Below are 26,532 nucleotides of genomic sequence, written 5' to 3'. Positions count from 1 at the left end.
ACAAGAACTGAAATCCATGCCTATCGACACCTCTTATGTTGACGTTTACCTGCGCTATTCCAGAGATTTTTTTAGGAACTCTCTCTGGCTATTTTTTTTAAAACTCTCTCTGGCTATTCTGTATTGTGCCTCCCTAATCAACATCCACCCACCGCTACTGGGCTGGCATAGGCTACTTTTGATAAGAATTATCCTGTTAAATCTGCCAGGATGGATAGCCCATCTGAGTGTTTTTGGGTGTGTTATTATTTTTGAGAATAGCTGTGTAAATCAAGGGGAAATAATGAGTATGTCTATTCTAAGATAAAGTCCACGAAAATAGACTTAATATGGCCGTTAAACACTGCAGGAACGTTAAGAACGAACGTTATTTTTTGTTCCGAACCGGTTCAGGAACGATATTTTTGTGGGGGAACGATTGCAGGAACGAAAACGTTAAACTGAAACTTGCCTGAACCGTTCGGAACGGAACGTTTGAAAAATAATTTCGTTTTCAAGCCCTGGAGCACACAGGTCCTTGGAGGGAGCTATTAAGTTGAATAAGGGTAGGCATCTGTAATGCCTCAGTTTACACTACCGTATTTTCATATATTCTCAACAACTCAGAACTACCCCTCAGCCTCAGCTGTGTTTTCATTCTGCCAGACGTAGACAGAGCTGCTGACCCTCCGTATACCCGTGTTCTACGTAGACTACACCCCCCCCCCCCCCTCACCCACATATGCACACCACTTCCACACCCTCACCCAACCACACCACTCACCACTCAACTACTGTACCCAACAACCCCCCCCACCCATGTTCTCCCGCCCCTACCTCTCCTCCTCACCTGTGCCCATCTCTCAGCCCCCTCAGCCTCACCTCTGTCTCATCTGCCAGATGTAAACAAAGTTGTAGTATACCACCAGGTAGTATACCCTAACCTACCCCCCCCACACACACATACACACACACCACCACCACCACTTCCACACCCTCACCCAACCACACCACTCACTGCCCAACTTTACCCACCGATCCCCCCCCCACCCATGTTCTCCCTCAGCCTCACCCGTGTCCACCTCTCTCGGCCCCCTCAGTCTTTCCAGGTAGTCTACCTGGCTCGAACCACTCATCTCCCCCCTCACCCACATTCTCCCTCAGTCTGACCTGTGTTCATTGGCCAGACTAAAGGCAAAGAGAGTAGAGAGAGAGAGGTTCCATTGACCCATTGTTTCCGGGTTCTATTATTGCAAGGAGGAGGTGGGGGTGGAAATCCCCCTTTAGGCAGACCTAGGCAGACCTAAGGACTGTTCTATTCAATGCTAGGAGTATTATGACACGCCCCTTTAGGCAGACCGGAACCTGGTCGTGTTAGGTGCCCATAGCAACCTATTACATTGGCATATCTCTATATACTTAAAGAATCTCTGCTGAAGTCGTCGGAGCAGCCCACCACCAGGTAGTCATAGAAGGGCTAACCAATGTCCTGCCACTTCTCCCTAATACCACCCCCCTCCCCCCCAAAAAGAACTGTCTAGCTGTAGTGCTGTGGTTTCAGGTCACATTTTCACCCCACGTGAAGCATAAACCCCAACAATGTCTCACTATGCACAGAAGCACCTTCTTTGCCTATTCAGACAAGAGAAACGCACAGGACATGAGAATATGAACACCTGGGGTGTAGTGGAAAGTACGCACATCCAGCCAAAGAGCATCAGCAGGTGCCAAATCAAAAAATTGTCACATGTAGGAGCGGGAAAGGATCTGCACACTGCTTGCAAAAGACTTCATTTATTAGGAGCAACGTTTCGATCATAGATCTTCTTCAGGCATCTTGATGATCGAAACGTTGCTCCTAATAAATTAAGTCTTTTGCAAGCAGTGTGCAGATCCTTTCCCGCTCCTAAAAATGAACACCTGGGCCGTCTCACCATCCCCCAATACACCTCACAGCTGCCCCCTCTCAGTCTCACCTGTGTCCATCTGCCAGACGTAGACGGAGCCGTCGGAGCAGCCCACCACCAGGTAGTCGTCGCAGGGCCGCCACTTGATGACCTGGATGGGGAAGAGGTGGCGCGACGCCAGCATGATGCACTTCCTCTCACGCAGGCTCAGCAGCCCCACCGAGTGGTCGCTCGCCACCGAGCACACGCAGTGCGACACACGCGTCTGGAGAAGTGGAGAGAGGTGTAGAGAGAGAGCGAGCGAAAGAGAGAGAGAGAGAGAGAGAGAGAGAGAGAGAGAGAGAGAGAGAGAGAGAGAGAGAGACATCGGTCAGTTAACACAAAAGGAGTAAAAATTACAGAATGGACATGACTGTAAGACCGCTGGCACACTGCCTCCGACAGCACTGCGGCGCACTTTTGCTTCCGACAGAATTCGGACCCCCAAACCCAATTTCACACGAACATTGCATTGATAGCCAATGGGCGGCGCCGACAAAATAGAACTTGTCTTTAATTGCTATCCGACATCGGTGGACAAAATCTCCATTGATTTTCATTGTGTTGCTTTCCATGATTACAATGACCCTAAACATACACCTAAGGCCAAACTTGATTTTCTGGAGAGGTGAGAGGGATTCAGTGATTAAGTATGACACCCGATCTGCGTATTTGAAGTGTTTTGAAGTGGCTTATCTGCTCATTTTCACATTATGTTCGATAGGCGACAAAACTTTTGTCTTGTGAAAATCTGCCCTGTCTGTGTTCAATAAAGGGTCAATCTTTCTTTGGTGCATAACATTTATTTTTGTACATACATTTTCTTTCGGGAGGGTTGTAGCTTTCATATGATTGACTTCTGAAGCCAAGTGATTAATTGAAAGTCAGGTTATTAGCCGTTATTCCAAACAGATGGATAGTCGACAGCTCTTTTGGAGACGGCTGTACTCTAGGGCCTATCACCAATACCCTGCACCTAAATAACTGTAAGTCGCTTTGGATAAAAGCATCAGCTAAGTGTAATGTAATGTAATGTATTGCACCTGTAGTCATTTCATGTCACGTTTTCACCCCATGTGAAGCATAAACCCCAACAATGTCTCACCCAAACTTTCTCAGCTTCCCACCAGCAAGAAAAAGTAAATACTATAACATCAGCCTAGACCCTCTTGTGTATCCCAGTGCTTAGTATGACCTTAAAAAAGATGCTGTGGATTTTAATGAGAAGACTATGCATAGAAGCACCTTCTTTTCCTATTCAGACATCACAAAAGCACGGGACATGAGGACATGAATACCAAAGAAATCAGTATCTAACAATGATGTAGAGACTCTCCTTATTCATTTCAACACAAACACATGCAGAGAGAGAGAGAGAGAGAGAGAGAGAGAGAGAGAGAGAGAGAGAGAGAGAGAGAGAGAGAGAGAGAGAGAGAGAGAGAGAGAAAGAGAAAGAGAAAGAGAAAGAGAAAGAGCGCTTGTGACAATGTGCATTTGGGCTTTTAACTTCAGATCAGGTCAGATGCCCTGGCATCGTTAGCCAGTGAAGGTCACTGGCCTTGCATTTGGTCTGTCTGTCTGGGAATTAATAAGCAAACCGGCCAGACACTCAACCCATTGCCAAGGCGACTGCAACAATAACATTCTATACTTGAATAACAATCTTTTCTAGTCATTGCCATATTCCGCTGTCGCCATAGATTCCTCAGTATACGTCACCAGACAATTTTGGCATCACTTCCCCTCTTCAGCTTCCTGCACAATGGACTTTATTAATGAGTGACTTTTCCCAAAACCATGGCTGCTTTCATATGCTGTCTGTAAGCTACTTTGCTGGTCACAATGCAACCAATTACCAACAAACTTTGCTGACAAGCTAATGGTACTTGGAAACAACACTACAGGTGGTGAGATACATTTGAATGCCATATCAGTTTCATACAAGCTCATAACACAATGTTTACCAGCCTGGAGATTCATTGGTCAATTTTCAATGTAGAGTAAAAGTTTACTTTATTTAATTGTGCACCTCATTTGGTGGTTATTAACAAGTACCATGCCTGTGCACGAATACCTCCTACCCAGCTGCTGTGGAGCTATGGTGATGTGATATGGTGGGTTTTAATGATGCTTTCTGTCCATTCTAGTCTTTTCCCCTCTCTTTTTGTCCATCTGTCTGTTTATCCGTCTATGGAGAGGGCAATAATGGGAGACTGATGATGAGGAGGCTGCGGAGAGGAGATCATCCAGTTCATACACACCCCAGTCACACGTGGGCCATGTGCAAATACACACACACACGTTAGAGCTGTGGGTGTGGTAGACATAGGCAAGCAGGAGGCCTTGGAAATGAGAACAGCCATCAGTGGAGAGAGAGAGAGAGAGAGAGAGAGAGAGAGAGAGAGAGAGAGAGAGAGAGAGAGAGAGAGAGAGAGAGAGAGAGAGAGAGAGAGAGAGAGAGAGAGAGAGAGAGAGAGAGATAGGGTGGGGGGGGGTGAAGAGTGTTGAAGGGCATTGGCCATTGCCATGCATCCTTACTTCATCACTGTCACTACACAGACGCGCACGTGCACACGCACGCACGCACACACGCACGCACGCACGCACGCACGCACGCACGCACGCACGCACGCACGCACGCACGCACGCACGCACGCACGCACGCACGCACGCACGCACGCACACACGCACACACGCACACGCACACGCACACGCACACACGCACACACACACACACACACACACACACACACACACACACACACACACACACACACACACACACACACTCAGGTGTGGCAGCCACTCATCACGTAACACTCTGTTGCAGATATATACACATACATAAGACATGCACACACACACTTTCTGTCTGTCTGTATGTCTCTCTCTCTCACGCAGACACACACACATGCTTACACACACACGCACACGCACACACGCACACGCACACGCACACGCACACGCACACGCACACGCACACACACACCAACGCAAGCACTACACACACGCTACATCAAGTCAAACAAATGAACTGATCAATAGAATAAAATAAAGTGTCTAAGCACGAGCCAGCGAGCTCGAACCGATGGCCGCTCGGCAGAACCTAAGTAATGACTCTGTTCCACAGTCTCCACTGCAAGCCCCACTGTCAAGACGCCAGCCAGCCAGCCATGGTGACGAGAGGGTGGGGGGTGGGTGTGAGGAGAGGGTGGGGTGGGAGTGACGAGAGGATGGGGTGAAGGGAAGGAGACTGGGGTTGGATGGAGGTTGGGGAGGATGAGGGGAGGGAGAGGGTGGGGTGGGGGTGAGGAGAGGCTGGGATGGGATGGGATGGGGGTTGTTAAGATGCTGGGATGGGGGTGAAGTGAGGGAGGGAGGGAGTGAGGAGAGAGAGACTGGGGTGGGGGTAAGGGCAAGCTGTTGGTTAGGATATAGGGAGTTGTAAGGAGGTTGAGGTGAGGTGGGGTGGGGTGGAATTGAAGAGAAGTTTAGGTGGTGAGGAGGGGCTGGGATGGGGGCGACGGTTTGGGGTGGAGATGAAGGAGACGGTAGGCTGGGGTTAGGGTGACAAGTCTCAAGCGTGCAACTCACACATCCATGACTGTGGCTTGGCAAGGTGACAAAAGGATAAAAGGATAAGAGTTTGAAGCTTTGACAGTCATGATGTATTGTTCCTGTTAAAATTGCTGCTGTCAATGTGGGAAATATGTTTTAAGACGCATATTATGGTGAGAGTGACAGAGAAAAGCTTGCCATGAACTACAATAATTGTTGGCAATGACATGAGGTTGCTCATTGGACATAATAGGAAAGCCTATTTAAAATAAAACTAGAAATGCACGGCAATGCCAAGGTCTAATGGTAGGGCACTGGGTTACTGCGCCGGCGACCGGGGTTCGTTCGTTCATTTGCCGATATTTCCCCGTCTTTCTCTTCCCACTCATTTCCTGTCTCTCCTCCACTGTCCTGGCAAAAAGCCCTAAAAAATACTTTAAAACTAGAAATGCACTCAGAGAGTGCAAACCTCTGCCAAGGAGGTTGTTTGTTAGAGACATTTTGACACCCTAATTTTTTCCAAGTCTTTCTGCCTTGTTTTTGAGTAGGTAGGAACTGGAATGTCAAAATTCACCCTATCCCGCAATGGTGAAGAATCTTTTCAAAAAAATTATCCAGATCACCACCAACATGTAATCACATTTCCAACACCTCAACCATATTTCATCAAAACCTGTTTATAACTTTTTGAGTTATCCTGCTGACAAACAAACAGACAGACAAACAGACAGGCAAACAGACAGGCAAACAAACCAACGCGACCGAAAACATAACCTCCTTGGCGGAGGTAAAAATGTAAAAAACTCTGTAAAGCTGAATTTCCCAAGTCACATCACTCTTTTCGACCGCATGACGTGTGAGGGTGTAAAATGGCTCCCATTTCTGCCTGAGCAGCGTCAGGTCAAGATGTGGTCAGCCAAGAATGAAGAAACACAGCGGTCTGACAAGCCAACACAGGTACCAGTGGCTCACAGATGGATGCAATAGATCCATGCGTCTCCACCACACACATGTATACACACACACACACACACACACACACACACACACACACACACACACAGACACACACACACGCACACACACACAAACACAGTCTCCCACACATACACGCAGAGACACACACAAACATAGTCTCTCACACTATCACACATAAACACTCACACACACACACATGCACACAATCACCTTTCCTCTCCGCCCTCCTCCTCCTCCTCCTCATCTCCTCATGTATCAATTAAAAGCCTGTGCTCCTTAAGCATGCTTATCGACTAGGCCATAAAGAGCTAGCTAGCATAACGGGAGCCGCTCCATTAGACCCTCAGGGGTGCCGCAGCATTTACAGCTAGCTCTCACCCCTCACACACACACACACACAACCACACGGATCAACCCTGTCAATCAAGCAACGGCCAACAGAGGGAGAGAAGGGGGGGGTCAGGACCCCAAGAGGAAGGATGGAGAGAGAGCTGGAGGATGGGGGAGGGACGGAGGACAGGGAGAGAGAGACGCAAGGCAGAAACTCAGGGGGGAGAGAAGGAGAAAGGAAAGGGATGACATGATATGGGGTGCACTACTGTGGCACATTAGGCTGATGCACCATACCATGAATGGGCTTGCATGTCGCAAGCCTATGGGGACTCTGTCTGTCTGTCTGCCTGCCTGCCTGCCTGCCTGCCTGCCTGCCTGCCTGCCTGCCTGCCTGCCTGCCTGCCTGCCTGCCTGCCTGCCTGCCTGCCTGCCTGCCTGCCTGCCTGCCTGCCTGCCTGCCTGTCTGTCTGTCTGTCTGTCTGTCTGTCTGTCTGTCTGTCTGTCTGTCTGTCTGTCTGTCTGTCTGTCTGTCTGTCTGTCTGTCTGTCTGTCTGTCTGTCTGTCTGTCTGTCTGTCTGTCTGTCTGTCTGTCTGTCTGTCTGTCTGTCTGTCTGTCTGTCTGTCTGTCTGTCTCTCTCTCTCTCTCTCTCTCTCTCTCTCTCTCTTCTCTCTCTCTCTCTCTCCTCTCTCTCTCTCTCTCCTCTCTCTCTCTCCTCTCTCTCTCTCTCTCTCTCTCTCTCTCTCTCTCTCTCTCTCTCTCTCCTCTCTCTCTCTCTCTCTCTCTCTCTCTCTCTCTCTCTCCTCTCTCTCTCTCTCTCTCTCTCTCTCTCTCTCTCTCTCTCTCTCTCTCCACTGTCCTTGCAAATAAAGGTCCTGCCCTTAAAAATAGTAAAAAATCCTGCCCTTACCACTCCTACACCTCCTTCCATGGCTGAAGTGCCCTTGAGCAAGACACCTAACCCCACACTGCACCAGGGACTGTAACCAATAGCCTGTAATATTTGTAAGTCTCTTTGGATAAAAAGTGTCAGCTAAGAGTAATGTAATGAATAATAATAATAATGTAATGAATAATAAAGGTACTACAAGCCAAAAGAAAAAAAAACAAGACGTGACTTGGCTACTCACGCTGCAGTTCTCGGGCGGCACGATGAGCTGGGTGATCTCGCCGCCGTGGACGCAGAAGATGTGCTTCATCTCGCCCGTGAAGATGTCCCACACGATGACGGAGAAGTCCACGCCGCCCGACACCAGCGAGCGCTGGTCGTAGCGCGCCGACACCTGGTGGGGGTACAGCAGGCACGTCACCTTGTTACGGTGGCCCCTTAGCGTGCGGTGCGGCGGCCAGCCTGGAAAAGAAAAAACACACACACACACACACACACACACACACACACACACACACACACACAAATGAAATTATGCCCATTTACATGAATTAATTCACTGTGCGTTAAAACAATCTATCTGTCCAACTCATATCTCATTCCTAAAGAGTCATTTTGCCTGGGCCCACACCCATGCTCCGTGTGCACAACATTTCGTGATCAGGTCAGTGAAACAGATGATCACAACTTTCAGTCTTACCGGAATTAGATTTTTTTTTTTTCACAGCATGAGTGAGGCAGGCGTATGAAGAACAAACAAACGGTTTAATGTGATGCAAGAGAACGGCAATCAGTGTTATTAGAAGAAGTAGTAATCATAGTAGTACAGTTGGGTGGATTTATTAGATTCATTCTCACAGAAAATGCTGAAAGTAGGCTTGCCTTTTGGGCCTGAGCTTAGCAGTTTTAACATATGCTATTCTAACTCAGCTAATGAACACTGTATATGATAAAAACTGAAAAGCAGTCTGGTTCAAAGTGGGATTCAAACTTGTAATCATCTGATCTTCAAAACAAAAGCATAGCCACTAGGCCAAGCAACTGACTGTAATGAGTTCCCCAGCAAGACAATATGTACAGTAATTGCCTAAAAGTGTCCTACAATCCTATTCAAATTTGGCAGTTGAGAATGAAACCCTTAATTGGCAACACCTGTTCTGGTTGACCCACTAGGACCAGCAACTAATTAGTCCTCACAGCAAGCAGCAGTTGCAATGGAGTATTCTACAGCAGTGTTCTAAAATTTAAAAAAACTGACAGTTACTCTTCAGTGTTCCATGCCTCCCTTAATTGGCCACACCTGTTCTGGTTCTGCATAGACCAGAGTGACCGGAGTGAAATGGGGAGTGAATGGGTGAGATTCGAACCAGCAACCCTCTTATTAGGTGCTGTTTCCACGTAGCTGGATATCTTTATATCTGGATATTTGTTCTCCCTATTTAGGGGAAACGCAACATGTGGATAAAAACAAAAACTCTATTGTCACAGGTGCATTTTAGCCCCCTAAATGGAATATTTTTAAAAAACGGATTTTTGATATGTGGATTTTAAAACTGTAGAGATGGAAGGCCAAAACCAATGCATTCTGGATGGAAGGCCAAAACCAATGCAAATATCCTGCTACATGGAAACAGCACCTCAAAGCCCACTAGGTCAAGGCTGCCCTAAATACTGAAACACTGTGTATCTCAGTAGTCACCAACATAGTAACTTGGATAGTGAATATCCTAATAGTCACCTCTGCGCAGCATGTGTTCGCCCTGCAGCAGCTGGACGATGGCGGTCTGGGTGGCGGGCACCAGGATGATGCTGCCGTCCTCTCTGCCGCACACCAGCCGTCCCTGGGCCGGGATGTAGACGCTGGCCGTAACCTTGATGGGCTCCTCGGAGCCGGGCGTGATCACGCTCAGCTGGTCGATGATGCCCGCCGGCCGCGGCGCCAGCTTGTCGAAGGCCTCCTGCAGGCTGATGGTGGAGGACACCTGCAGCTCTGGGATACAGAGGAGGAAAGATGAGAGTTTATTATATGCAACTACACAAACACACCAGCAGGGGGCACAAGAGGACACCTACAGCTCTGAGATGAGGAGGAGAGATAAAAGTTTATTATATGCAACTACACAAACACACCAGCAGGGGGCACAGTAGGGCACCTGCAGTTCTGAGCAGGTGACGTAATGGAGAACACCTGCACCTATGAAATAAGGGAGAGAGGTGGAGTTAATTATAAACCGTTCAACTACACACTACTAGAAAGGGGCAGAGGAGGACACGCAGCTCAGAGATGAGGAAGAGAGAGGAAGTTTATTATGTACAACTACACACCAGCAGGTGGCACAGTTTCACAGTAAGAGAAGGAAGGGAGGGAAGGAGGAGAGGTGATGTTTTATTATATGAACCCTATGAAAATATGGTTACTTTTGCAGTATACTTTATCACCAGAAGAGGGCGGCATTTGCATAAAAAAGAAACCGTCTGCCATTTGGGCGTGTGTGTCTGTGTGTGTTGTCTGTATACATACTGTACATAATGAGGCTCTTTAAACTTAGACAGTCACAGTAACATACAGGAAAAACAATTTGGGCCGCTTAAATTGAGCAAAACATTCTGCGGGTCCTGTTGTGGCACCTAGCCACTAATAGGTTTGCATGCCCATGGTTACCTGTGTTTAAGTCTGGCCCATTATCTCTTTCCCAGTTCCCCGTGAAAATATCCTCAAAAAAGCACAAAAAAGTCCTGCCACGGCTCAAACGGCAGCGTACTGCTTGTGATGTTGGCTTGATTATGTCCTCTTTTGAAAGTCGCTTTGGTTATAAAGCGTCTGCTAAATGCAATGCAATGTAATGTAATGTAATGTAATGCACTGTTACGCTGGTGACCCGGGTTCAATTCCCGACCCGGGCTCATTTCCTGGTCCTCCCCAGTCTCTCTCCCGCTAGCTTCCTGTCCAAATAAAGGTCAAAACCTCCCAAAAAATATACATATTAAAAAAGCACAAGAAGCCCCTAAAAAAGGGCTCCCAGTTCAGGTTGCAAGTAACCCTGAGGAGGACAGCATACCTGTGGGTGCGGAGGGTGGCTGTGGAGGGGGGGAGGCGTCGGGGACGCTCCAGAGGGAGAGGCGTCCGGCCGAGTCCCCCTGAACCAGCAGCTTGTGGAAGGGCTCCCGGCGGCCGTAGAAGAAGCGCGTCACCGGGGGGCAGATGAGGAGCTGTGGAGCGGAGTGTCACAGGGAGGAAAGGAAGGAAGAGCAGGGGGGAGTAAACATAACGTTACACTCTCACACATATGCGGAAGAACACACACTCATAGGGAGGACTGGAACATGGGGAGGGTGTGTGGTCAACAACGCACAAGGGCTGGGGTCATACTGGGGAACTGTGATTGACAGTAACTATTTTTGCTCGCTGGTCACTGTGGCTAGTTGGGTTTTTTTTTTTTTTTGCAAGTCACTAGCCATTCAGCCTTTCTACTGGCGAAAGTTTTATCAGCTCTGTTTCTGTTGTTGTTTGCTTTGTTTTATTCTTACCACAACAGCCCTACAGCTAAATCCAAAAAAATGATTTTTAAATTGAGTGGCCATTGAGTACTATCAGAATTTATGGATGAATACTGGGAGGGGCTCAAAAGATGTGTATGGTCCTCAGTCGGTGCAGTCAGTCCAGTGTAATGTAACATGTAACAGGAATTCATAAGATCAGACATGCCTTGGACCGCCAGTCCAGTGAGACTTAAGAAACACGTCTACGCCCCTGTTTTCAGTTATGGTAGACCCCAACCCATGCATCCAGTCCACAATACATTTGCTGTGCAGCATACACATTTACACAAAAGAAACACATTTACACAAAGGAATCACACAACGGAGATGCAGACCTCTAAAAATGTCAGGTTGCTGAGAGAGTGACAGGGTAGAGAGTTGTACAGCAGGTATGGGAGTCAGTAGAGAAACAGGGAGACAGGGAGGAGGAGGAAGAGGATGGTGGGGATGAAGAAACCAAAGCAGCGGAGGTTGCTGCTATCAAAAAAAATCTTTCTGCTACGTAATATTAACATACACTATATTACCAAAAGTATTCGCTAACCTGCCTTGACTCACATATGAACTTAACTGCCAACCCATTCCTAACCCATAGGTCCACCTTTTGCATCTATTAAAGTTTCAACTCATCTGGGAATGGTAGTTACGTTCATATGCGAGCCAAGACAGGTTAACACATACTTTTAGTAATATATGCCTCTTTTCCACTGCCGGTTTTCTGGTAGGCCTACAGCTCGACACAGCGTGACTCGGCTGCCACTTTTTGCTCTTCGATTGAGCTGTGTCCTGCCCAAAAGAAAACCAAAAACTGGCGGCCGAATCACGCTGTGTCGAGCTGTAGGCCTACCAGAAAACCGGCAGGGGAAAAGAGGCATTAGCGTACTTCACTCTTACCTTAGCACAACCATATGGACTACATTATAGCTAACCTACAGCATGTTTGAATTGGGCTGAAGGGGTGGCGACGGGGTTGCATGAGGACATGCTGCTTAGTACGTGACTGCAGTTAGGGGAGATTCAGAGGAGAAGAAGAGAGGAGGAGGAGGGAGAGGGAGGAGGAGAAGAGAGAGAGAGAGAGAGAGAGAGAGAGGCATTGGGGAGGAGAGAGAGAGAGAGAGAGAGGCATTGGGGAGGAGAGAGAGAGAGAGAGAGAGAGAGAGAGAGAAGGGAGGCAAAGAGAGAGAAAGAGAACGGGGGCCAGAGAGAGAGAGAGAGAGAGAGAGAGAGAGAGAGAGAGAGAGAGAGAGAGAGAGAGAGAGAGAGAGAGAGAGAGAGAGAGAGAGAGAGAGAGAGAGAGAGAGACATGGTGGTGGTAGGGGGTGGCTCGGGGTGTCTGCTTGGCAAGGACTCCAACTCATGCAATATGCATGCACGGCCTTTTGATTCAGTTAGATAAGACACCAAAAGTTGCCAGAGGCAACTAGATATCTCCCCACCTCTGCAACACGCACGCTCGCACCCAAACAGACACGCGGACACGCAAGCACACGCATGCACGCACGCACGCACACACACACTCACACAAGGTAGGTGGCACATAAAACATTCTTTTCGGGGGGTACAGTACTCCATACTGCCTTAGTTAGGAACATACTTTTACAATGTCACTGCAAGCTAGTCGATAGTTCTAGTCTTACCTTACTCAAAATGTTCTATCGTGTTTTACTCCATGATCGTCAGTGTATCATTCAGGCTAACTGTGGGAACTACATTTCCATGGGATAAAATCTTACCTCAGTGAATGGCACAAAACAGTATCTATACAATTGAACTTTCATGCAAAAACTTCACAGGAACCTTAGAAACTTGCATACGTTACACATGTCCATGTATGGCACTGATTCTTGAGAAAGTGGGTAAAACAGGTTGTAATGTTGACAGAAAAAAACAAAGTGAATTACAAAATTATATGGTATATCCTCGTAGACTAAGGTCTTGGCTTTTCAGAAATGCACAAGGCCAATCTCCCGATTATGTATTTTTTTCAGAAATCAGGCTTTTCTCCGATCATACCTTGTTTTTTGTCAACACCGTCAGACACAATTAAAAGTTATTAAAATTGTACTGATTTGGTTGCATATGTATCTAGAGTTTTTAAGTGATTATGTGTATTTTTGGTTCACACATATGCCTTTAAATGTTGAAAATTCACTTTTGTTCTATTTTAATACTGTTCCATGTGTTCTAATTTTAAAATATGTACCGTCTTACGATGCTTACTTAACGCCTAAATACAACAAACATTTTTTTGTAATTTCACAAATATTCGTGTAGGCTTAAATTGGCTATTACTTTGATATTTCAACAACTCCTAAGGAAAATGTTGTAAGCACATTCCTTTAAAATGTCCAAAACTCCTTCTTACGGTGGTGACTTAAGAACTGACGGTGGTGACAGTAATCTGAGAGTGGTGAAAGTGGCCTAATTAGTACCTGCATTTAGCAAAATAAATAGCCCTCTCAAGTCAATGGCATCTTGCATAAAAACTTTATTTTTGTGTGTGCACAGTATGAGCATGTGTTTTTACTTCATTAGTTAGATTATCTAGGATGTAAGCCACTGGTTGTTGAAAATGTGGTAAAAACAGCTTTTAAGTTGTTCAAATCCAAAATATAGAGGTGTATTATCATAGATGTAGGTCTTGGCTGTGCAGTGAATGCATTGGCCAAGCTCCCCATGTTTAACATTTTTCATAAAACGGGCTCTTTCTTGTTTTGTCAACAGCGGCAGACAGAATTAGAAGTAAAAACACATGTTTACTGTATTAAAGTGAATTACTTTAACAATTCAACATAACTGTAGATACTTACTGTATGCATATTCTTAAAACATGTCAAAAACACGTAAAACATGTGTTTTTTGGTGAACTCCATCAGATGTCACCACCGTCAGGTTTTCTGACAAAAAAAACCTCCAAATGCACCTCAGTGGTGGCTAGAGTATCATTTTGGATCACAATTATTACTAACATGCCTAGTAATGTTTCATTAACAGCACAATTTAGTAAAATATGGAACAACATGATGAGCAGAACAAAATCTGACGGTGGTGACATCTGACGGTGTGAGACAAAAAAACACTCTTTTAAAATATTATGCATTGTTTGTTCACATTAGCCATTTCATTTTCGCTCTGTTTCTTGGGTGCTTCATACCTTTTCTGAAAAAAATTATATTTATTAACATTAATGTAATACAATACTATTAAAAAACCCCCGACGGTGTTGACAGTTTATGGTTGGGACAGTACCAGTGTCCAAACAAATTAACAAATTGAGGACAAAATAATAAACTTACAGGAGCTTCAGTGATGGTGAAGTATGCAGTAGAGCTGAAGGTTTGAAAAGGGGTCCTCAGTAGTGACAATGACCTTTTGCATTCCTGAATGTATTGCCTTTTTGAAAATATCTGACGGTGGTGACCAATATGCTGGACACATTTTGAGCAATCAGTAAATAATAGTAAATATTGTTTTACATCCACTATGTGCACATCTGTAGAACCACTTTAATATGGTCTTCCACATCATGGTGATATTGTTCAATTCTGTTAGTGATTTTTGTATTTTAAGTCAATTGAAATGATGATGCCAGTCCTTGTGACAGGCGTTTTTACAGGGTGTGGACAGGTTTATAGCCATGAAAAGTAATAAAATTACACTTAAATATTTCAAACAACTGTGTATTCGTGTGACAGACCCCTTGGCCATTACCTGGGTTCATTTTGTTTGTGAAAATTTAGTTTATTTTCAACAGAATTAATATTTTACTGCAGGGACATGTTTTTGCCAAACTTTCAAGAATCAGTGATGGATTCATGAAAATGGTGGAGTTTGGCATTTAACATTTCTTGGTGATGTTGCTCTCAAGTTCAATGCTGTGTGTGCTTGCTGGGATGATGTGAAGTATACACACACACACACACACACACACACACACAGTCACACACTCACATGCGCACACTACAAGGCAAGACCCTAAAGGCATTCCTGATGGGTCTGGAGTTGCTGCAAAGTACCCCCACTGAGCTAAGAAGAGAACTACCCATACAGCTATTCAATAGCAAGCATACCCCCTCTCATAAACAGTATCACCCAACCAGGACAACATTTCTTTAAAAATCAGTCCAGATGCACCGGATCCGGTTCCGGTTCCGGATCCGGCAGGATAATAGGGTTTTTCCCAGGATCCGGGTCCAACAGGATCTTAAGCAGTGGATCCGGTATCCGGCATGTTACCTAAAAATCAGGGTCTGGTGCATCTCTAGCCTAGGCTTTTCAGTCAGTCTTTCACAACCCCAATCACTGCATGGAGTGAAAGCCCTTTGGAAGTGGCCGCTGCAGGGAGTGTGGCAATAAGCCAATGAGTCTAAAAAATAGTTTGAGCCAACGTAATAAAGAGGGCCCACGTGTGTGCGTAGACTATATGTTTCAACCCTTTTGTAGGATCCGGTATCCGGTTCCGGATCCGGCAGGATCTTAAGCAGTGGATCCGGTATCCGGCAGGATCCTAAATCAGGATCCGGTGCATCTCTAAAAATCAGTCCAGTCATCTTCAATTACTGAAGACCCAAGACTGTGTTTACAAGGGTGGAACTTACACGGCATTTGCCAGTACCGCATTACCTACTATGTACAAGTTATCAGCATAATCTGTGTTATTCAGTCACTAAGTCACTCACTTGATGCCTTTCAGTACAGATTAACATCTCATAATTATTTATTTTTATTTAACTTTTACAAGCTACTGTATTACACAACAACCAAATACATGAACCCAAGAGCAAATGTGCCTTTCAAGGAGGTCATGCTTCTAATGATATACAGTGAGGTGAAGGCCACAATGTTGTTCACCAACTACCAAGTAACCAATTTTAGCTTAATATTGTTCCTGACAAAACATGAATATTCCGGGAAAAAAGTCTTCCTCAAAAAGGAAACTTTCCATTGTGAGCATGTCCTGACATATCTGAACTTTTTCCCTCTAAACGACTAACAGTTTCTGTAACGGTCTGTAACGGTCGGACATTGATTGATTTTGTTGCTGTTACCGTCTATGGAGAAGCAGCCAGGGGACTTTGCATGCATCTTCACCAGGTGAAGACATTTTATGAGGGCAAAGAGAGAGAGAGAAATTGGATTGGATGGCTTTGACTTTTTTTTTTAGTGGGGAGAGAGCATGAGTCCGGAGGGGGTGGAGGGGGGCCAGCGTGAGTGGAAGAGGGAACTGGCCTTCAGACAGCAACCCAGAGGCACACACACACACTCACACACACAGCAGCAGAGCCCTTTCCCCACTCCCTGTGGTACCCAGTCATATTCACCGCCTTGCATATGGGCCCCAACAGCTGCATTCTAGTGTTGGTCTTATTTTTGCTGGACCACTTTTTATATTTACAAATTAATACCAAATCATTGACTTGGTGTCTCCATGAAAAGTCTGCCTCATTTGCAATATACTAGTAGCAGAATCGATGACTAATTCCCTAGATGACCTGTGGACTATCATGTCACCACTTCAATTATTCGCCAGAATCTCAGTGGGTTTCTATTATTTTAAGAAATATCATATAAAGCAGGTGAATGCGCAAGTGGATGCTGCAAGCCACAGGCTCTGGAGCGGCAGGTGAAGGAGAGGGGAAAGAGCTCTCTCTGCAGGCTGAGTTGAGTGTCGTGCCTCTGTCCTGCTATTTTACGGGGGGGGGCTGAGCCAAGCTGGGCTTACTGGTGCCTCTAGAGGCCGCTGGAGGAACAGCAGCTGAGGGGTGTACAGCGTCGGGTCGACCGAGACGTCGGGGAGACACACCATCAGCTCCCCCTCACCCCCTTCCTCTAGCGGAGGACGCTGAGGGCCCAGCACGCGAGGGGGGGTGTCAAGGAGGAGGAGATGGGGGTTGGGTGGGGGTGGGGCGCGAGGAGGCCATAGACGAGGTAAACAGAACAAAAATGCAGAAATAAAGAAAGAAAGAAAGAAAGAGTAACACCACATAAAAGGGTACAGACATACATAGACAGTAAAAAACTAAACATACATGTAGACAGGTACTAGCGCACTACAGTTGGTAAACATAAGATACGGAAAAACATGACAGTAGCAAAAAGGAACGCAGACTGAAAAACACTGAAAAAGTGCACAAACAATATTGGCCACAAGAGGGAGCTACTGAACTGACACACTCACAGGTCTGAGCAGAAACAGCTGCTAATAAGTATGATGGTTTCGCAGTATTGAAGTTAATGAATTTATTACTACATATAAAATGAATGTAGCCAAGATTAAGGAAATATGGTGAGGGCCCTTTAACGGCCAGCCTGTTGTAATTAAATCAAGTTCACACTAATGTTTTAAAGACAGATTCAGCTGTGAATCAGTGTTCAGAACACTATGAGGGGTGAGCTGAGGAGGAACAACTGTTTAGCCATGAGGAGGAAGACACAACGAAGAATAAGAGAACTGCATGGAGGGGAGAGGATAAGGGAAGACAGAAGAGCAGAGGACAGAATTGGAGGGAATAGAAGAGGAGAAGAGAATACGTAGAGGAGAGGAGAGGGCAGAGTAGAGGCTAAAAGAGAAGAAAGTAGGTGCTACGGGAGGAGAGGAGAGGAGAGGAGAGGAGGGGAGGGGAGGGGAGAGGAGGAGGAGAGGAGAGGAGAGGAGAGGAGAGGAGAGGAGAGGAGAGGAGAGGAGAGGAGAGGAGAGCGAGAGGAGAGCGAGAGGAGAATACAAAGTTGAAGATAGGGGAGGAGAAAGAAGAAGCTAACAGAGGAGGAGAGCACTGAGGAGGGGCTAGAAAAGAAGAGGAGGAGAGTGTTTAGGAGAGGAGAGGAGAGGAGATGAGAGGACAGGAGAGGACAGGAGAGGAGAGGACAGGAGAGGAGAGGACAGGACAGGTGAGGAGAGGAGAGGGTGATGAGGAGTGGAGGGGAGAGGACAGGACAGGAGAGGAGAGGACAGGACAGGTGAGGAGAGGAGAGGAGAGGAGAGGAGAGGAGTGGAGGGGAGTGGAGGGGAGAGGACAGGACAGGAGAGGAGAGGACAGGACAGGAGAGGAGAGGACAGGACAGGACAGGAGAGGAGAGGAGAGGGTGATGAGGAGTGAACCTGTTTGTCAGCGCAGTCTGCGATGCTGTAGATGAGTGGAGGGATGGCGCCCTCCTTGGTCTTCCCCACGTCACTACGGAAATGCTCACTGGCCGGCAGGCAGCTGTGGAAAAAAGAGCCAAGAATACCAGCGCACGCACGCACGCACGCACGCAGAACCGACAAGACAAAGACAACGCCCATGCAGGGAAGGAGAAATAGAAATACAGAAAGAGGAGGGGGGAAAAGCGCACAGGCAGACAAGTGAACATTGAGACAGGAACATAACCCACCGTCCAATCATACAGGTGTGGGTGGAGCAGACCGGCATCCACACACGCACACAAGCATGAGAGGAGGGGAAAGGAGAAGACAACACAGACAGAAAAATAACAGCGAAGAAAACATACAGGCACACAGGCACGCACGCACGCACTCACTCATGCACACACACACACAGGAGCAGTTATGACAAAGACGGCACAAGGACACACACGCACACAAACAGGAAAAAAAGATCATTAAAATAATTATTATTTATTTCTCTTTTATGCACTTCTCATTTTAGCATTCAAACATTACTTTCTACTTGAAATGTTAAAATGGTGTCCTCCAGAACAGTTCTGTCTTGCACAAAGCAGCATACGCACACAGACACACAGACACACAGACACACAGACACACAGACACACAGACACACACACTCACACACTCACACACTCACACACTCACACACTCACACACTCACACACTCACACACTCACACACTCACACACTCACACACTCACACACTCACCTGGCAGGCAGTTTGTAGATGTGGCTGCAGCCGTCCTCGGTCCAGATGATGACTTTGTCGGCCGCGATGAAGTCCCCTCCAGTCCAGGCCTGGTCATTCTCACTGGGCACGGAGCACAGCAGCGAGTAGTCCATCGCATCAAACACCTGGAGTATTCCAGAAATCAACTTTAGTCACCTACCGGGGTATTTTCAGTCATAGCTTTTTATTATTCAGCCCACCTACTATCTGACTTTCACAAGCCTCAGTTGGTTGTGTGAGGAAACCAGAACACCCCTGTGCATAGTTTGCCTAAATGCAGCCAGATGGCTTAAGCCTTAAGTAAACGTAACTTAGCTGGGTTAGCAACTAAACCACCTTTGTGGATTATGCCCCTGAGGACAAACATGTCAACATTGAGGGGAAATAGCTTGAAAATAGCAACAGCTTGAAAATACTGTATACTGTTGTACCACAATACAACACATAACCACAAGTGAGGTTTTTGAGGGCGATTAAGAGGGGAGGTAATCATCATTCCGATCAATCAATCGATCAGAAGTATTTACACAACAATTATCACACCGTCACATTATCATACTTAGTCATCAATCAAAAACAACACCATCATTCGTCATTGATAAACAGTGAGTGTTTCAATGATGTGCTTATGGCACTAGTGAGGCAAAGTTGTATGCTGTACATAATGGCAAATACTTATTTTTGTGCCACACTCAGAAACATAGCCACTTCCACCCTCATACAACACAGCTGCAACAAAAGCCTATATACTCCCGATTCTAATTCCAATTCTAATTCCAGTTCCACTTCTACAGTAATTACATTTTCCAAATAATTCTAATTCTAATTTGGAATACTAGTATGTCAACCAGAGCTCACCCTCCAGTATTTGGAGCAGACGACGAGCAGGGAGAGCTGTGTGAAGGTGCAGAAGGAGATGCTCTGGCAGCTCTGGCAGTAGATGGGCTTGGACTCCTCCTCAAACACCGGGTCCAGGTCCTGAAAACAAGCAAGTAAACGGGGGATAAACATCAACGATGACAGAAACATTTAATTTTCGTTTCTTAATTTGTATTATTATATGGGGCTGCCATAATATAGTGTAAAGGAGATGGGCTCTACATGTATCAACATCTAATATTGTGTACTTACACTGTACATGCCTAACTCTAATCCTAACCCTAAGATACAATGTATCTACAGCACATAACATGGCATGTTATTACATAGCTTGGTACACTGTACCTAATTAATCTAACAGAGGGCAATAAATTATAAATCACATGTAAGAAATAAGCAGGATGACACTTAATGGTAGAGTCAATTTCAATTTCAATTTATTCCGAGAATGGACGCTTGAGATCCCCCATCTCATTTACAATAGTCTTACAGTAGTGATAATACACATACAGACAGAATATACAAAACAATGCAATGCAAATAAGGACAGATCATACAATGGCACATCTTACCTGCATCCTGCTGACCTCAGCTGATATGATCCACACCTTCAGGATGCCAGTGACAGACACGGCTACTACTGTGTCCTCTGGAAGAAGAGAGAAAAGAAGCATAGGAAGAGCAAAAAACAGGCTATGTATCTTTGCATTGCACAGATGCTGTCATACTCTTAATCACTTGCTAAAGAGATGGCCTTCTCAGAGACTTCACAAACATTTGACTAGGTTGTAGAATGAGAGAAAATTGACATATTAATAAAGCTGGCTTTGACTTTGAGGACAAACACAACAGCTTGAGCCATCCCTCTACCTATACAGGTTCGGGATCAACATGGCAAACCCGGACATGGTCTTGCTTTCTGGTGGTTGCGGTCGCAAATGTGCCTTCTTCTGCGCATTTAAAACAGTAAGGAGCCTATTCTGTGTCTGTTCAGGCCTGACTTTATTTCTAGTCATTGGTTACTATACGAGTGCAAGCTACAGGAGTGTGTTTTTGATGTATCCTACTCTACAACATGTTTTCCAGTCTTTCAATTTTGTAAAACTCTGAATCTTCATCATGTGGTTCTGCCAGCTTTTAAGTTCATGGTGAGATGATTGTGGGCAGCATGTGGCATTTCATATGACAGAGCGCAGCTCGATTGATTAGATGGGTGTGCTGGAAACATTCAATCATTGCTATCTTTATGAATGAACCAAAATTTTGAGGCGGAAAACTGCAAGAAATGTGCCATATAGTAAAATCATAGTGGTATCATATTGTAAAAGAAAAACGGTATTTTGAGGTTGGCCCTTGGAATTTGTTAATAAAAAATCTTTCTGATTTACAGATTGGTAGCGTAAAACATGTTAAATAACTAAGCTAACATCTGTGGAGCTATGGCAACGGGGTAATTCCACACCCTTCTGTTGTCATCTGCTGCATCTATGGGAGTTAGACGGGAGAGAAGACACTGGAACAGCACAGATGCCATTCTTTTCTTCTTTTTTTCTGTGGTGCTATGTATCTGCAGATAACACTGAATGGAGCTAAGTACACATTAGATTGCACATGTGGATGGAGAGTATAAACACGGGAGCTGCCGTACTGCAGCTGTGCGGCCCCAGACATGCAGCCTCCAACCATATGGGCCTCATTATGTCTGGCTCAGTGGTCACTGAGGCTACTGAGGAGGCTAGTCAGAGATAAGAATTAGGAGGACGAGCACATATTAGTGAATAAAAGCCTAGCCTAGGTACCAGAATTTGCTTGCATACTCGCAAAGCGATTGGGTTTACTTCCTAATGGGTGCATACTTTGAGAACTTTATAACAACTGGGATTCTTGAAGGCACCACTGTGCCCATACAGATAATTGAAAGGTCATACTTGGGTTCTACCTAAACAGGGGTGTGTTTCTCAAAAGTGTTGTTGTCAATTGGGAATTGCATTGCAATCAGCAAAGACAGTTAGCAACTACTTCAAGAACCGCACCCCAGAGCTGTAATGTGTGATGGAGTAGTCATCACTAGGGTTATGAGTGCTCTCTAGCTGCCACGCCAACAAGCCTGACCCAGTTTGGCATCCCAGATGGTCTGGGTATGAGTCCCGGCAGGACAACTCTACTCCCCATTGCTAACATGGATGAAGAGTGGAAGAGACAAAAAAAAGGAAATGCTTTTCTCCTAATTAGCTGATCTGACTAGTACTTGTCCTGAGGCCTGGGAACTAGCACTGTACATAAAATTGAGAACTGGGAAGTAGGAACTGCAGCGGAAAAGGGGAACTTTACAGCGGCCTTGTCAAACGTTGCACTCCAATCCAAACTTTTTTCCATCCACATCTGGGCCTGGTATTCTAGGAGGGGTTTGGTCTTGTGACCAGACAACACACTAATCAGTGAAAGAGGGAGGGCTAGGGAGGCAGGGGTGCATTTCAAATGTATTCTCTGTTTCATCCTTCCCACTAGTAATCCTTTCTCAAGGTCATAACCAAATGTTAGCGATAGGGTAAAATAAGTCACATCTTTCAAATTTCAACAGAATTCACCCCTTCCATGCCTTAACATTCTCAATTCAGTCATTCCAGACTCTGAACGAATTAAATTACTACGTGGGTAGGGTATGACCAGTCTAGGGGAACTGTGAAAATGGGGAAACGGACCTTGTGCGCGGTACAAGTGGATTATGGTCAAAGCTCGTGGAGCTAGCATTGGTACTGACGCCTGGGAACTGGCACAGTACATAAAATTGGGGAAGAAGCGATACCATTATGCCAGCAACCCGGTTTCGATTCCGACCCAAGGTCCTTTGCTGACCCTCCCCCCCGCTCTCTCTCACCACTCATTCCCTGTCCCTCTCAACTGTTCAGTCTGATTGATAAAGGTGAAAAAGACAAAAAGAAAAAGAAAAAGAAAAAAGAAATGGGGACTGGGAACTAGGAACAACAATTCGAATCAGAACTGTGGAATTATGGAACTGTGAAACTATGGAATTCGCCTTTGGCTAAGCCCCGCCCTCTTGAGTTACAGTTGCTAGGTCGGACAGATAAACTTTCTATGCTGTGATATCAACGTGATTAATGCAGTGACTGCCTATCGCAGCAGTTGTTCACTCCTAAGAAATAAGATTCAGTCATAATTTTTATTTCCTGAACTGTCATGCATCACAATTGTTTAGCTGTTGTGGGATCTCAAATTCTCACCCTGGTATCGATAGGCATATTGTAACCAGTGGCACCATGGTGCTAACTCGCATAGCCTATGTCCCTGGCTCAAACTGTAGTTATTGGACGAAATCACCCAACGTGATGATGTTGTCATCTTCAAAGCTACAAATCCTACCCTGAAATAGGTTTGTGTTTTGCTTACAACCTTATTGAAAAGTTACACGAGTGAGATGGTGGCATGATTGGAGCACACAAACAATTTTGTTGATCCGTGCGCTTTCTAGTCGAGTGAGGATGCCGAGACCCTTCAAGCCAGACTATTCAACTGCTAGTAATATTCGTCCGGTTTTAGGTAAAGAGGAAAGCGATTACCTCCTGTTACATCACGGGGAAACTTGCACCTTTGTCACAAATACCGCAGCCACAATTTCCAATCATATTTTTATAATAATACGACCGTAATATCTTGCTAAACCCTAGGCTACTTGAAAACATGCGATTTTAGCATTGAGTTCAATGGAGCGCTGTCAAAACTGTCCGAGGTTTGTCCGGTCATCCTTTTGCTGCGCTGTGATTGGTCAAAAATAACTTTAGGGCGGGCCTTAGCCAAATGAGAATTGTGGAATCATGGAACTGTGGACTCATGGGACTGCAGAATCATGGAACTGTGGAATTATGGGACTGCGGAATCATGGGACTGCGGAATCATGGGACTGCGGAATCATGGGACTGCGGAATCATGGGACTGCGGAATCATGGGACTGACCTTGTGTGCGGTGGGAGCGGATGATGCTCATGGAGCTGATCCAGTCGGGGGAGATCTTAGAGACGAGGGAGTAGAGCACCTCCAGGCTGGTGGCGTCCATCACCAAGATCTCTGGGTAGTGGCCATGGCACAGGAGACGACCCTCACGCTCAGTGCCAATGGTGAACTGGTAGAACTGCAAACATTACATTACATTTGGTTGACATTAGAGGAAGGACGTCTGTTTTCAAGCAACTCTGCTGTGCTCACGGTCAGGGACTGCAGAGTCAAGACAGACTGGGCTACTCTGACTAGATCCAGAAATGACCGGAGCATGCAGTATATTCTTTAACATTTTTTATTATTATTTTATTTTTGGTAGAGTGCTCCAGTCATTCTTGCATCTAGTCAATGAGAAATAATTCAGCCTACAGTATCTACATTTAGTTGACACCTTTAGCGCAATGACTTCCCATACATGCATGTATTATTCACACATACACACAGACCCCATACATGCATAATTCACAGATACACAATTACTTAAAACAAGAATACTGTAATACATGAATTATGAATGCATAAATACTGCATGTACTGATTACACCATTTTACCATTTGTTTCCATGTGCTTCAATATGTCACAAGCAATGCATGAATTCAGATTTTCTGATATTCATCTCCTGACATCTACCTGGATTCCAGTGTGAGCGCAGGCCAGTTTGGTGAACTCAATGCAGCGGCCATCGGTGATATCCCACAAGCACATCTCACTGCACAACAGAGAGGAATAAGGACAGTATATTGTCATTCACAAATTAAGAAAAAAAGCAAGGGTTGTTCTTAGCGTGTTCTAAGCTAGTGTTACATCCAATGACATTTAACTGATCCCAGTGAAGTATCTAATCTTTGGTGAGTTTCTCAAAAGAGAAGTTGTTAGCCTGTTAGCAACTTCGGTAGTTGCCAATGGGAAAATGCATTGAAAACAACAAAGTAGCTAATGTAGTAAGCAACTTTGGTTTTGAGAAACTCACCCCTGCTATGCTTTCATGATTTTATTTTTGTGAAGCACATTTGAACTGCCTTGGTGAATGAAACGTGATAAACAAATAAATCTGCCTGGCCTTCAATCTCATCTTAAACACCTACGTATGTTACAGTCCCCTCTGCTGTGGGGCCACAGACATGTTGTTGTTCATATTTCATTCATTTTGAAGTAGTTTTGGGGGCATTTCCTGCCTTTATTTGTCAGTCACAGTGAAAAGATTATAAAATAATGGCCTGGGAATAAGATGGGGGAGGATCGGGAAACAACCTTGGGTCAGAATCGAACCCGGGTCCCTGACGTAACAGTCCGGCTGAGGCCAGTTGTTAGTATCTCTGGAGCAGAAATGGATCACTAACTCACCCGCTCTCTGACGCGCTGACCAGGTACTGCTTGTCGCTTGCCGCGCTGGCTTTGGATAAACAGGTGATGGACGCTGTGTGTCCAAACAACAGAGCGCGTGGACTTATCTGAAAAACAGGGGTAGGGGAGAAGCAGGAAGAGTGGTGAGAAAGAGTGGAGAAGAAAGAGCAAGGGACTTAGTGAGTGTTGCTTTAAAACTGTGCACACAAATATTGGAGGAGGAATAGAAGGGAGGGAGAGAGGGAGGGTGACCACAGTTGTTTAAAGCATCATTGCCTGGACAAAGTGCCCTTAGAGACCTAGATTCAACATCTGCAAATGAGAAAATGACCTTTGAAATGTGTTTTTGCAAGATGCTGAATAAAAAGTTTGGTCATCAATGACGTCAAGCCTCGCTTTGCAAGGATGGGAGGAACAGGAAAGGATGGGAGAAAGTAGTCTTTGAAAGTGCATCAACGGAGACAGACAAAAGTTCTTAAACGGAAGAGAAAAAGGTCGGAGCATTTTTTTTTTTATTGGGAGCACAACATCAGAGTTGATTAAAGTAGAAGTGGCAGTACTCTTACAGATGTAATCACAACATGACCGGTATGATATTACATGGTTTCAACTTTGTGATATAATGCTACAAGTGTTGTAATTACATCTGAAACAGTACTTCTATATCTACTTTATGCAACTCTGCACAACAAAAGAACTAACGTTCTGATGGTCAACCCATCTTCATCATCAGAGTCCATGAAATGGGAGAAAGTAGTTCATTTGACTTTCACCCAAGGCCCTACTACTGTACACGCACCTCCAGCTCGGGGGTCATGTCCCAGATGCAGATCTGCCCGTCGTGGCAGCCGGTGATGATGGTGCCGAAGTCGTCCATGACCAGCAGGCTGGAGATGCAGTGCGTGGGGGCCCGCCTGCCCCACAGCACTATGGGTAGCACCAGGCTGTTTCCTGACATCTTCTCTTGTGGACTGAGACTGGAGAGAGAGAGAAGAGCAGGGACACAACAGCACAAAATTAGCCTTCTTCATCGTGAGACAAGTTAGTCAAACAAGTTGATTTGTTTGAAGCTAAGCAGGACAAACGACTACTGGTTTCTATAGAAACTTGCTGTGTGTGTTTATGCCTATGCCACCAGATGATACTCTTCCTACTTTAAATACATGGAATGTCCAGGG

At 45.6% G+C, this 26,532-nt stretch overlaps 1 protein-coding gene across 2 annotated transcripts in view; it reads right to left on the bottom strand.

Annotated features, from left to right (window-relative positions):
• LOC134458327 (WD repeat-containing protein 7) overlaps positions 1-26,532 on the bottom strand; it is a 278,717-nt gene that overhangs the window by 243,780 nt on the left and 8,405 nt on the right. For both annotated transcript variants that reach the window (XM_063210562.1, XM_063210563.1), the window contains exons 2-13: positions 26,154-26,331; positions 25,355-25,461; positions 24,641-24,719; positions 23,968-24,142; positions 20,568-20,644; positions 19,975-20,094; positions 19,096-19,241; positions 18,321-18,423; positions 10,741-10,891; positions 9,420-9,671; positions 7,923-8,143; positions 1,956-2,151 (exon numbers count right to left, since the gene is read on the bottom strand). In XM_063210562.1, coding sequence (XP_063066632.1) covers positions 1,956-2,151; positions 7,923-8,143; positions 9,420-9,671; positions 10,741-10,891; positions 18,321-18,423; positions 19,096-19,241; positions 19,975-20,094; positions 20,568-20,644; positions 23,968-24,142; positions 24,641-24,719; positions 25,355-25,461; positions 26,154-26,312 — 1,786 coding nt within the window. In that variant the 5' untranslated portion in view covers positions 26,313-26,331. The remainder of the gene's footprint in view (positions 1-1,955; positions 2,152-7,922; positions 8,144-9,419; positions 9,672-10,740; positions 10,892-18,320; positions 18,424-19,095; positions 19,242-19,974; positions 20,095-20,567; positions 20,645-23,967; positions 24,143-24,640; positions 24,720-25,354; positions 25,462-26,153; positions 26,332-26,532) is intronic.

The sequence above is a fragment of the Engraulis encrasicolus genome, chromosome 11, assembly GCF_034702125.1.
Source record: "Engraulis encrasicolus isolate BLACKSEA-1 chromosome 11, IST_EnEncr_1.0, whole genome shotgun sequence".
In the NCBI taxonomy this organism is placed as follows: domain Eukaryota; kingdom Metazoa; phylum Chordata; class Actinopteri; order Clupeiformes; family Engraulidae; genus Engraulis; species Engraulis encrasicolus.
The sequence above is the reverse complement of the archived record's forward strand: the minus strand, read 5'-3'. Positions and strand labels throughout refer to the sequence as shown.